Source organism: Balaenoptera musculus, chromosome 19, assembly GCF_009873245.2.
Source record: "Balaenoptera musculus isolate JJ_BM4_2016_0621 chromosome 19, mBalMus1.pri.v3, whole genome shotgun sequence".
NCBI lineage: Eukaryota > Metazoa > Chordata > Mammalia > Artiodactyla > Balaenopteridae > Balaenoptera > Balaenoptera musculus.
In genome coordinates, this window is record NC_045803.1 from 5965230 (window position 1) to 5978711 (window position 13482).

The 13482-nt window shown below is 40.0% G+C and overlaps 1 protein-coding gene across 4 annotated transcripts in view; it reads right to left on the minus strand.

Moving 5' to 3' along the window:
- ZNF613 (zinc finger protein 613) overlaps nt 1-11369 on the minus strand; it is a 29540-nt gene extending 18171 nt beyond the window's left edge. For 2 of the 4 annotated variants that reach the window (XM_036833433.1, XM_036833430.1), the window contains exons 1-5: nt 10731-10851; nt 10154-10266; nt 8426-8627; nt 5548-5674; nt 5174-5266 (exon numbers count right to left, since the gene is read on the minus strand). In XM_036833433.1, coding sequence (XP_036689328.1) covers nt 5174-5266; nt 5548-5674; nt 8426-8446 — 241 coding nt within the window. In that variant the 5' untranslated portion in view covers nt 8447-8627; nt 10154-10266; nt 10731-10851. Of the gene's footprint in view, nt 1-5173; nt 5267-5547; nt 5675-8415; nt 8628-10153; nt 10267-10730; nt 10852-11285 lie in introns of those variants that run through there. The other 2 variants (XM_036833431.1, XM_036833432.1) reach the window with 2 other exon arrangements.
- Nucleotides 11370-13482: the final 2113 nt, after the last annotated feature.

The window sequence follows — 13482 nt, forward strand, 5'->3', positions numbered from 1 at the left end:
TTTGGCTGCTTTCTAATTGTAACCTTATAAATTATGCTGATAGTAAAATAAAATCAAGTTATTATGAGCACTAGACCACAGAAGACAGAGGGATATCTTTTTCCAAATGCTGTGGGACACATTCATACATGCATAAATCCTCAAATGCAAGGAATCAAGTATTATTCCTAATTATGTGACCTAGGCCACTGGATAGGTGAGTAGTGGTTTTTAATGAGATCGGGACTATTATTGAGGTTCACAATGTGGGGAAATCAAGTGTGCATTTCAAAGTATATCAACCTCCAGGTGGGTTTTGGATATCCAAAACAGACATGAAGAATTCAATTGGATATGAAGATCCTGAGAAAGGTCTTAACCATGTGGGAAAGGAGATAACAATGTGGGAATCATTTGTATATAAATATTATATATATAAGGATAGAGAACAGGATGGAAAAATGTGTAGACTGAAAGTATCAATAGATGAAGGCATGTGACCAAGTTTACATTTATTATAACTATTAAGACTTTGGGTTTTAAAAAGCCCATGGAGGAGCACCAAACATTGACTATACCAATACTAATAAAGGAAATAAGTGATCCTATACTCAGGAAACTACAAGACTTTTAGGAGCTCTATGCCAGAAACCAGGGCCAAAGACCAAGTACATATATATCTTATATTACAGTATCATACTAGGGAACTGGCACCTTTTTCATTCACCCTTTGTACTTGTATATATGGAACATTTAAATTGTTCCCATTTCATTGTAGTGATCCCTAAACCCACATCCTGCCACTAATAGCATTTTCTTTCAAAAGTCTGCATACCCATCTTGGTTTCTACCATTTAAGGGGTCCTAAAGGATCACACTTCTGATCCTGGACCAAGACTCTTGACCGTTTTGCCTGCCATTTGTCTTAGAACTACTGGATGTACTTAACTATAGCTCACACTGCTGCCACCCAGTTCAAAAGAAAGACTACGTATCCAAGGATAATAGAGATCAAGTTCACAATGCCACCACTATACCTCAATTACAGGTGACGGCTGAACAAGGCGGGGGATAGGGGTACAGACCCTCCATGTGGTCAAAAATCCAGGTATAACTTTATAGTCGGCCCCCTGTATCCAAGGTTGTGCATCTGAGGATTCAACCAACCTTGGATGGTGTAATACTGCAGTATGTAGTCACTGAAAAAAATCCGCATATAAGTGGACCCATGCAGTTCAAACTCGTGCTGTTCAAGGGTCAACTATACTAACAAAGTCCAGAACAGCCTGGAAATAAAAGTTACATTACCAACTTTTACTCCATTTATCCATGTCCACACTCCACTCATTCCTCTACAAATACCTTCTAAAACTGGCCTTCAAGTGGCTTCAGGCCAATCTTTTGACAGTTTCCTCAAGGCCTTGCACATTTCCAACTTCACACCTTCATTACTTGCCCTTCCTCATCTTAACTCAAATCCCAGATATGACTCCTATATATCACGCTATCATTCTATGTCACTGTAAGCTCTGTTTCCCCTACATTTCTAAAGTAGTCCCCATCTTTACTGTTCATTTGGAAAATTTAGTTCACATAGCCCTGAACTATAGCAAAGATGCTGCATTCAAAAGAGGAAACGTCCACATATTACCTGCAGATTTATCCTCTGTTTGTTACTAAAATCTTACTCCTAGAATGTACTGCTTTATTTCTCACTAATCTCCTCTAGCACATATTAAGGCTGTGGTTCACCAAGTAGGCTCAAGAAGGCCTGCATACAACATTATGTATAGACTAGTGCAGGCCGTCCACCCCAAATCTACCAAAAATACACACTCTGAAAATAAGAGGTCCTAGTACATGTATTAGGAAACCATGCATTTCACAAATCCTCATCTTCCTGACTGCTAGTGGTCCAAGGCTCTTTTTTTTTTTTTTTTAATTCTACCTTGCATGTATGTAATCTCTACTCAGGGGAATCTTTCTTCCTTTCTTTTTTTTCAGATCAAGGTATAATTGACATACGACATTATATTAGTTTCAGGTATACAACATAATGATTTGATATTTGTATACATATAGCACTTTTTTTCAATTCTACTATATGTTTTTATTTTTCAATTTTAATTTTTTATTATTTTTGTATTGAAGTATAGTTGATTTCCAACATTGTGCTAGTTTCAGGTGTACAGCAAAGGGATTCAGTTTTATATATATATAAATCCTTAGTACAGGATTTCTAGAAATATATTTATTTATATATTTATATAAATTTACTTCTATAAATATATTTATTTATATAAATTTATTTCTATAAATATATTTATTTACATATTTATATAATTTCTATAAATATATTTATTTACATATTTATATAAGTTCATTTCTATAAATATATTTAGTTATATTTACATAAATTTACTTATATAAATATATTTATCTATATGAATCCTCATTATTTTTATATATATATTCTTTTTCAGATTATTTTCCCTTATACGTTATTACAAAACATTGAGTATAGTGCCCACAATTTTTTTTAAAATCCAAGTCTCTTTTTAATCTGTACTCATCCCATAGGAGATCTCAATCCGTCCACATTTCTAACTCTAGTCCTAAACTCTCCCTGAATTCCTCGGGTAGATCCAAATGCAACAGAGCATTTGCATCCAAGGTGATGTGAACAAACACGTCTAAATTACAATGTCCAAAACAAAACTCCTGATTTCTCAACCCATATCTCCTTCTCCATACACCTTCTTCATCTCAGAAATGGTGACTCCACTCTTCCCCAGACTCATGCCAAGAACCTTAGAGTCATCCTTCAGTTGTATTTTTCTTTCAACCCATTATCTACTTCAATAGGAAACGCCTTCTCTCCTTTATAAATATATTTCCAAGCTCACTAACCCTCACCCCCTCTACCCAGGTTGAAGACAAGCATTCTGTCTTATACTACAGCAATGGGCTCCGCTGACTGGATTTCAGGCTTTAACTTCCCTTCTACAAAGTAGCCAAAGTGATCATTTTATTTTATTTTTTAAATTTTTTATTTTATATTGGGGGTATAGTTGATTTACAATGTTGTGTTAGTTTCAGGTGTACAGCAAAGTGATTCAGTTATACAGATATATATATATATATATCTCTATTCTCTTTCAGATTCTTTTCCCATATCGAAGTGATCATTTTTTTTTTTTTTTGGCCGCACCACGCAGCATGTGGGATCTTAGTTCCCCGACCAAGGATTGAACCTGCACCCCCTGCAGTGGAGGTACGGAGTCTTAACCACTGGACCACCAAGGAAGTCTCACAAAGTGATCATTTTAAATATAAATTATATTATGCCCTACTGTTTTCTCATCTGATTATCTTTAAAAAATCAAGTCCTTGGGAGTTCCCTCGTGGCCTGCTGGTTAGGATTCGGGCCTCTCACTGCTGTGGCCCAGGTTCAATCCCTGGTTGGGGAACTGAGATCTTGCAAGCCGCGCGGTGCAGCCAAAAAACTTAATTAATTTATTAAAAAAAAAAATCATGGACTTCCCTGGCAGTCCAGTGCTTTAAGACTTCTCCTTCCAATGCAGGGCGTGTGGGTTCGATCCCTGGTCGGTGAGCTAACATCACACATGCCTCGCGGCCAAAAAACCAAAACATAAAACAGAAGCGATATTGTAACAAATTCAATAAAGACTTTAAAAATGATCCACATCAAAAAAATCTTAAAAACACAAACAAAAAAATCAAGTCCTTGAAGTGTCCCTGAAAGGTCCTACATGACCTGTCTACTCCAAACTCCACCTACTACCTTACTGCCGTTATCTCCGTATTTTCTCCATCCACTGTCCCTCTCGCTCACTCCACTGTGCTCATACAGGCTTCCTCCAGATTCCTAAAACATGCTCCTGCCTCAGGCTTCTGACCTTGCTATTTTGTCTTCATGGAATGCAATTCACCCAAGGGACCTACCCACATCCCTCATATAGCTGCTTAAAGGCATCTTACCAGAGACATTCCCTTTCTTGACGGATGTAAGATGAGGGGGCCTAAGCTAAATTCCTAGCTGCCAAGAGCACAACTTAGCCCCCTCACACATGGCTGCATTTGCTGGAAGGGCTGGAAATGAAGTTAATGATCAGTCATGCCCAGGGCAGTAAGGCCTCCTTTAAAAATTACGGGGTTCAGAGAGCCTACAGGTGGCTAACACAAGGAGGTGTTGGGAGAGCATCACACCCAGAGAGGCCATGGAAGCGCCACGCCCCTTCCCCGTACCCTGTGCATCTCTTCCCCCTGGCTGTTCCTGACTTAAATCCTTTCCTAACAAACTGGTGATCGAGTAAGTAAAATGTTCCTCTGAGTTCTGTGTGCCACTCTAGCAAATGAATTGAACCTGAGGACGAGGGAGTCTTGGGAAGCTCCGGTCTACAGCCAGTTGGTCGGAAGCACAGGTAACAACCTGGACTTGTGTTTGGCGTCTGAAGTGGAGGTCGGGGCAGTCTTGTGTGATGGAGCCCTTAACCTGTGGGATCTCATGCTTTCTCCAGGCAGACAGTGTCAGAATTGAGTTAAACTGTAGGACACTTAGCTGGTGTCACAGAGAATTGCTGGTGTCAGAAGTGCCGTGAGTGTGGCAGTGGTGTGAGAACAAAGAAGAAATACAAGAGGAGGACTGAGGCTTTTCCAGCACAGCCAGGATATATGAAGAAAGAAACAGAAGGTACTAGAGACTGAACGTTTATGTTCCCCCCACAATTTATATGTTGAAATCCTAACCTCCAATCAAAGATGGCATGAACGTTAGGAATGGAAATCAATTATTATCCAAAGGGGCAAGAAGGTGCAGTTGCCAGAAGCCAGTGCTGAAATCAAAACATCTCTCTTTAGAGAGAGGTGTGGAAGGTTGAATTTCATAGCAAGACAAGTAGAAGGAACAGGTAGTGATACAGTGCTGGGGGAAGAAGGATGGGAAGATTTGAGAATTCTAAGAAGAAACTTAGAGAAAAAAAAAAAATCAAGACCTAGGTGAAATAAATAGGGATCAAATCCAAGAAGAGATATGTTCCTCGACACCGCTAAAAGAAAAAGAGCTCTTCTGTGGAGGCTATGCTTCCATGTCCTCAGACATACACAGCTGTGACATCTCTGAATGATTAGAATATGACTCCCTTGGCCCCCCAGTGCCGGTTCTCTTACTCACCTGGACAGATTCGACTGTGGATTTCATCTTCTACTGGCCACGGTTCTCCTCGTTCCAATCTGGAGAGAGCATCCGGCTTGCTGGCTTGATACCCTGTTCATGGGAAACGACAGAGGGACAGACTCGTGAATTGGGCTGTGGTCTGCCAACATGGAAGAATGTTACATTTTACGAACTATGCAATTTGCGGCTCAGCAAAGGAAAGGCTCGTCTCTCAGGAGAGGGCACGTTATACTCTAGTCTGGGACCAGAGAAGGAACTGAGACTCATCTACCACTTTAGGGCACCATGGACACTGCAAAGCTTTCAGAAGCTGAAGAAGGAGAGGCCACTGACTGGGGACTCTCTGAGGGACCCAGGGGAGCCGTCCTCACCCACGGACAGCAGGTTGCTATAGTTCTCCAGCATCACGTCCCGGTACAGGTCCTTCTGAGTTGGGGCCAGGAGCTGCCACTCCTCCCACGTGAAGTCCACGGCCACATCCTCCAGTGTCAGCGATCCCTGTAACGACACGGGTCCTGTTTAATATGAGTGTTTCTCTCGTTACTGAAATGGAAGGCATGTGAAAGAAGTTGTTCTGCTCTTTTTCATCATTTAGGCTACATCTATATACAGAGGTGCTTTGATTTTTATTTATTTTTATTTTTTAATTTTTCTAAAAATTTGGCTGTGCTGCAAGGCTTGGGGGATCTTAGTTCCCTGATCAGGGATTGAACCCAGGCCCCTGGCAGTGAAAGTGCCAAGTCCTAACCACTGGACCGCCAGGGAATGCCCCTGATTTTTTTTTTTTTTTTTTTTTTGCCCCTGATTTTTTAAAACTACATTGTCATAGAAGCAAAATCTATCCATGTTCTAATTTATGTATCGCAAAATATTCTGTAATTGTACAGTCAGCCATCATTCAACAAATCAGAAGTTTCTGTAATAAGTAGTCATTAATCCTCTTGCTAAACTAGAAACATATACAATATATATTTAAAACATTTGTTGTATATATATATATATATATATATATATATATATATATATATATATATATATATATTTTTTTTTTTTTTTTTGTATCAAGTACATATTTGCCAGGTATTAAGTACATTCTAGTGACATCAGGACAAACAAAACATATTCCTACATTCACCAGGAATCTTCATAACCATTATCAGAATCAACCATGAAGAAACTCCAGACACTATAATTAAAAGATACAACGTATTAAGTATGTTTTATATGTTATGAAGAATAAAAACACCTTTCTAAAACATATTAAAAGAATGAGAGGGGCTTCCTTGGTGGCGCAGTGGTTGAGAATCTGCCTGCTAATGCAGGGGACACGGGTTCGAGCCCTGGTCTGGGAAGATCCCACATGCCGCGGAGCAACTAGGCCCGTGAGCCGCAACTACTGAGCCTGCGCGTCTGGAGCCTGTGCTCCGCAACAAGAGAGGCCACGATAGTGAGAGGCCCGCGCACCGCGATGAAGAGTGGCCCCCGCTTGCCGCAGCTAGAGGAAGCCCTCGCGCAGAAACGAAGACCCAACACAGCCAAATAAATAAATAAATAATAATTAAAGGTGCTAATAATTTAAAAAAAAAAAAGAATGAGAGACTAGTAAAGAACATTATGCAAAATAAGAAAATAAATAGCATCCTTCAAAAAACACACAAGTACATATATACATAGGTATATTATTTATATTTACATTTCCAGTCAGCTTCACAGCATATCAGATACATTGAAGAGATAATAAACAGGAAGGTAGATCTGAAGAAATTACTCAAAATGCAGCACAAGGACAAAATGATGGAATATATAAAAGAGAGAATAATAAATATAGAGGATAAAGTGAGGTCTCACATTCCCCAACTCAGTTTATGAAAGAGTAAATACAGTAATGGAAAGGCACTATCCAAAGACCTAAGAGCTGTTAGATCCACCTGCAAACATCCATACAGACACAGATGTACACACAGCTCAGTGACTGGAAGTACACACTCCTGCACATTTGTTAAGCGACACCAGGGGATTAGGAAAGAAGCATATGAAGAGGACTTTTACTTTTTCACTAGATGTACTTTGTCATCACTGGAGTTTTACAGATGTATTCGCGCATATTTGTATTGTGAAATTTTTTAAAGGTAATGAAAGATGAGGCAGTAGGACTTGGCTTTGAACACAGGGAGGGGAAGTGGACTACCTTCAATAGCTGGAAGTTCTTTCTTTTTTTTAATTTAAGTATCATTGATTTACAATGTCTCAGATGTACAGCAAAGTGATTCAGTTATACATATACATATTGAATATGTCTATTCTTTTTCAGATTCTTTTCCATTATAGGTTATTATAAGATATTGAATATAGTTCCCTGTGCTACAGAGTGGGTCCTTATTGTTCATCTATTTTATATATGGTAGTGTGTATCTGTTAATCCCAAATTCCTAATTTATCTCCCCTTGCCCCTTTCCCCTTTGGTACCCATAAGTTTGTTTCCTATGTTTAATAGCAGGAAGTTCTAAAGCAAACCCTCTGAGATCGCAACAACTTTACCAGACACAGATACTTTCAACTCCCTCCTGCCAAATCTATACTCAAACACCTGTTCGGTCACCTGTTCATACAGGACCTTGGAAAGTCATGCAACCCTTCCATTTTCTTATGTCATCTAGGTTTTATTCCCAAGCTAACCCTGACCGCTACAAGGTTGGGTCCATGGGTCACCTTGCTATGGTCCCATGAAGCACTGTGCCCGCTGAGTTTTCTTGGTCTATTTCCAAAGGGGTCTCTGAGGAACCAGCTTTTGCATTTATGAGAAGGTTGTAGTTAAGGACACTGTCTGCCATATCACCTCTAGGACGAACCATTTAAAAAGTCCCGAGACCTGAGTGCCATGAAATATACAGTGACATCCTCTGAGGAACTGGTCAGCTTTCTCCTCAGAGTCAATGCCTATCCCATCATCATCAGGAGTCTTTGGCTGTGATGACTGTCAGAGATATTAGACATAAGTTGACAGTGCATGTAACCCACTGGATACTCCAATCACAGACGATATTCCAATATTAGTCATTTAGTGTAGATCCCACGAACAACATATTCCTGATGCTATTTTGCCTTGATGTTGAATTTAAATCTAAATTTATTTCTGCACAAATTCTAGTTTTCCAATTTGTTATTTCTATTGAATTCAATTGCGTTTTAAAGTCCCCCCCAGAAATCAATCACAGAATGAAGGAAAGAATAAGACAAACCAAAAATCACCTGGTCCTTGATCATTTTCATCTGTTATTGGGAAACGGCCAAAGACTAGGATGTCTCCTGAGCCTCTTCTTGAACTGGCCTAAATTTCTGGTTAGAAATCTTAGTCTCCAGGCAGTGATGTTCCCACAAATAATGATATCCAGGTCGTGAAACCTTCTCACGTCACGTGATGTATCTTGCTCCAGGAGCCACGACCTGTGAGCTGAAAAATAAATTCACTTTGAGTGTAAATTTCCTCTGGGCCCAGATGTTGTCACTGCCACTGTCACCCACCTGATTTCAAAGCCATCTGTTCCTTTATTTGGGGTCCCAGAGGCTATTACACCCTGGAGCAATAAAATAGAAGATTGTGAATGTGTGGGTGCTATTTCTTCCTTCTGTGAAGTGGAAGTGGGGTGACTGTGAAAGGGGAGATGGGAAAGGAGAACCAGCACAACACGATGCCCCCATGGCAGGGGAATTATCACAGACCAGTTTTTGGAAAGAGAACATATAAAAGGTGAGGACCTGGACAGCTATTCCTTGGAAACCATGTGTGCTCATGGACCTGTTCAAAGTCATTGAACCATCTTCACTAATCGTCATTATGTGAAAGAAACAAACAAAGGAAAACCAAGAGAAAAAATTAAAGCATATAGAACAAGATTACTATTTGTGGATATATACACATTTAGTAAAAGTATAAAAACATGCATTACATAAAACGAGTTCAAGGAATGTGATTACAATAAAAACCACTGAATTGTATGCTTTAAGTGGATGAATTGTACGGTGTATGAATAAAAAAAAAGCTGTCATTAGAAAAAAGCTATGAGTAGAACTCTAATTATATGCTTACTAAAATATTTAGGGGAAAATGTATAAATATCTGCAACTTACAATAAAACATACCCTCAAAAATGTAAAAAGGTGGATTGATGATGATTAGAGGAGTGATATACAGATACATATACGATAAAGGAAACTCAATAAAATCATGATGATAAAATCCACGTGGCAGGCATGCAGGAATTCAAATGTATAGTTCTTTAAACCTTGCTATATGTTTGAAATTTTTCATAATAAAATCGTGGGAGATGGGAAAGCTTGTAATAATGAGATCAGTAGGGTTAGCAGAAACAAATCTTTTCAATGTAATTACTCTTCTGTGTAATAGTAAATTAAAAGTGAATAAAAAGGTCGAAAGTAGAAAGACACCATTCACAATGGCAAAAAAATTAAAAATCATCGTGGAGATGAGGGACAGGGAACCACACCCTTATGTAAATGCAGAATCATAACCTGTTCTCAGAAGTGATAACTGAATATTTAAACATTTAAATTCTATCTAAATGAATGCACATATTGAGTGATTCCAGTCATTAATGGCACAGGTTTGTCTCTTGGTATCTGTCAGAAATTTTTAAAAAACAATTCTTACAGAAAAAAATTTTATGATATATTTATTAGTAATGTTTATGATAGGAAATTAAATGATGAGACAAATTATACTAAAATTTCGGCAGTTTATTGGAATTGTGAAAATCAAGCATAGAAAAATGAAGACTAAAAGGAACTATATGGAAAATTTAACAAACGTTATCGTTGGAGAACAGAATTGGGGTAATAGAGATGTTATTTTACTTGTGCTAGAACAACTCTGAAAGGAAATATTTACAAGTGTGTGTATGCACACACACAGTAAACTTGCAGGAAGGGCAAAATCCTCATCTTTAGTAGAAACCTTACCACTTTAGGTGTGCTTAATCCTCGATCTCCAACAACGCTTTCATTTCTACGGGGTCGAGAGAAGATGTGGAAAGCCAAAGGCGCTTGGCAAACGAGGCCTTGGACTTGAGGAACTGAAGGAGAAAGTCACGTTTGAAAACACCCACCCACCGACCAGCTTCAGCTCTCACAAACCTCTCAACGACTGACACACCTGGACCACCCACCGCAACCACTGGACACATACACTCGGAGTAATCTCGAAATCTGGACTAGATACCCAGGTTCGCTGACCATGAGACCCCCGCTCCTGTCATTGAGCCCGCTACTGAATCCCGAATCCAAACCAGACACCGCTTTCATTGACAAAAATCATTCCCTACCGCAGTCCTCAATCACAGAGCACTGCAGACAGACACAAAACTCTGATTACGGACTTTCAGTCCTAGATTTCGACTGGCCTTTAATCACTAACACCAGAATCCTTCAGGACTGACTCCGTCACCCCAATCGTAAATACCCCAGTCACCGACTCCCACTTGCTTCCTCTCCCTCTACGGACCCCACGGCTCCACCCCACCCGGACGCCCACAGACACCTCGTTTCCCTCATCCTATTCCACGCAGAGATCCACACACGGTCTCGATTTTCTCCTGATCCCACCGCGACCTCCTAGAATCCGCACTTCCGTGAATTCTTTTACTGCTGCGCCTTCGCCCAGCCTCCGCGCTGGACTACGGCGGCCGACGAGGGCCCTGCAGCGTTTGTACGGAGCAGGCAAGGAGATAATGTCTGCGCCCATCTCGCCACGGATCCCGGGGCCGCCACCTTTCAGGACTCGCCGTACAGAAAGCGAAGTGGCAGTTTTGGCCCAAGTAGCCAGGGAAGGCACGGAACGGATAAATGCCATTCAAACTACCCCCACTTAAACCCTGCGCCGTAAACTGCACGGATTTTCAGAAACTCGAGCTCACACAAGGGAAACGGGGTAGGATACGTCCGCCTCAGCGGGCTGCGGAGAAAAGTAATCCACTTTGCACGAAGATTGGGAAACGACACATGGGCACAGCCATCTTAGAAGTTAGGTGTCCGTACAAAAACCAACAAACAGCCAAAGGAAAAGGAGAAAACGTATAAGACGAAAGGCAAATACCCCGAGAACGCTTCTGGCTCAGTGTGGACGGTGAGAGGATGACTTTGAGGACAGAAAAGAGTCTGGAGAAGCACTCGCGGTAATGGGGACAGCATAACGCCGTCAAAAAAAGTCAAAAAAAACCGGCAACTGTCAGAAACCTGGCATATATTTGGGGGTGGAACATGGTTACCGCCCAGTAAAGGGGAGGAGAGTAGTCATGAGCCAATGGGAAGAGGGAATCCGGGGGTGGGGGTGAGTTTTTCACACGTGACACCCCGCTTCCCTTCTGCCAGCGGTGGAGCCGATAACAAGTGCGGAGCTTTCTGAGAACCAAAAGGCCAGAAATTCTGTAAGAAGTAAATGAGACAACTCTAGGGAAAATAGAAAGTTGTACAAGAAAGGAAAAGTAATCATAGTATACTAGTGGCTGAACTATATGTAGTATTTACATAGTCATCATAATGTAAACACTAAATCTGATCCAACCATAATTAAGATATAACTCTGTTGGAAGAATGGGAAAAAGGAAATGCTTGTGTTTGTAGGGAGAGGTGTTTTGAAGCTTCCTTCAGGATACCACAGACAGTACCCCCAAATGAAAACTCCATTATCATCATGTGAAAATTAATAAACAGAAACGTCATTTAAAATGGAGTTGGTAGGCTGGACTCCACCAAACGTTTGTTGTGAGAAGTACCCTAGGGGAGAATAAACAGTTTTCCTTTAGTTGGTATTCCTTTTGTGCAGCTACTTTGGAAAACAGTCTTACAGTTCCCCAAACAGTAAACATATTTATCATATGATCCAGCAATTTCACTCCAGGTTTATATCCAAGAGAAATAAAAGCATATGTCCACACAAAAACTTGTACACAAATGTTAACAGCAGCATTATTTATAATAGCCAAAAGTGGAAACAAATATCCATCAACTGATGAACAGAAAAATAAAATGTGCTACATCCATACAACAGAATATTATTCAGATATAAAAAGGAATGAAGTACAGACACATGCTACAACATGGATGAACCTTGAAAGCATTATGCTAAGTGAAAGAAGCCAGTTACAAAGACTACATATTATATGACTGAACTTATGTCCAGAATAGGTAAATCTATAGAGACAGAAAGTAAATTAGTGGTTGCTTAGACATGGGGAGAATGGAAGTTGAATTGATAGTTATAAATATCCACAATACGACTAAGAAAAAGATAACCAACCTAAAACAGAAAAAATAATACCAGTAAATAATCAATTTATAAAATAAGAAATAAAAATAAAATAATATTTTTAGTCGCCCTTAGGTTGGGCAAAGATTAAAAGGTTGATGAGGTGGTTAGAAAATAGGCACTCTGATAGAATTAGCCCTTTTCCCCCCATATATAAAATGAGGGTAATATTTATGTCCACCATCAATGGCTTTCAGAATATTAAGCAAGATAGTGCAATTATTATGCTTGAACATGTCCCCTATTCAAAAAAAAATGTGTATACACTTAATAAAAACTAGCTATTACTTTTCAGTTGGAGTTCTTGGACGAAGCTGGATAGCAGCCAGTAAAGTGTATTCACTAACAAAACATGTTTGGACAACAATCTGGAATAATCTATCCAATTAAAAATTTTTCTTCTCTTTGACTCAACAATTCCAATTCTAATAATTTCTGCATGAGAAAAATTATATGAAAACATATGAATTGACAGAAAGCCTGCACAGAAATTTCTACCAATAATTTCTGGTCTTCCACCAGAAATTTCACCAATTTCCACCTCAGTCAGAAACATAACCCCTCCCTCACTATTAGCTCCACCCTCCCTGCAGCCCTCTCACCTTTCACCCTGGAGGTGTCACCAAACTTCCACCACCAATTTTGGCTGAAGAAGATCTTTTCCTTCAACTAAATTTGTTTACTCTGTGCCCACAGTGAGGCATGCTACCTTCCTCTACCGCCTTGGCTTCTCCAGACCCTAAACCTTTCTTCAGAAGCATTCCCGGAAGTCTCTCCACCTGCTCCCAACTCCCTAAAAGAAGACTCCTTTTCCCCTACGGATTTGAGCAACTTTTTCAGCATGGCTGTGCCCGCTCTGATGTTATGTAGCTTCGTAAGGTACCAGTTGCAAAGCGGAGACAGACATCTTTGGGCTTGGGGCGCCTTACTGGGAAGAGACCTGAATCCGGTGGAGATGGGCTAGAGCATGCGTATTGCCCTTTGC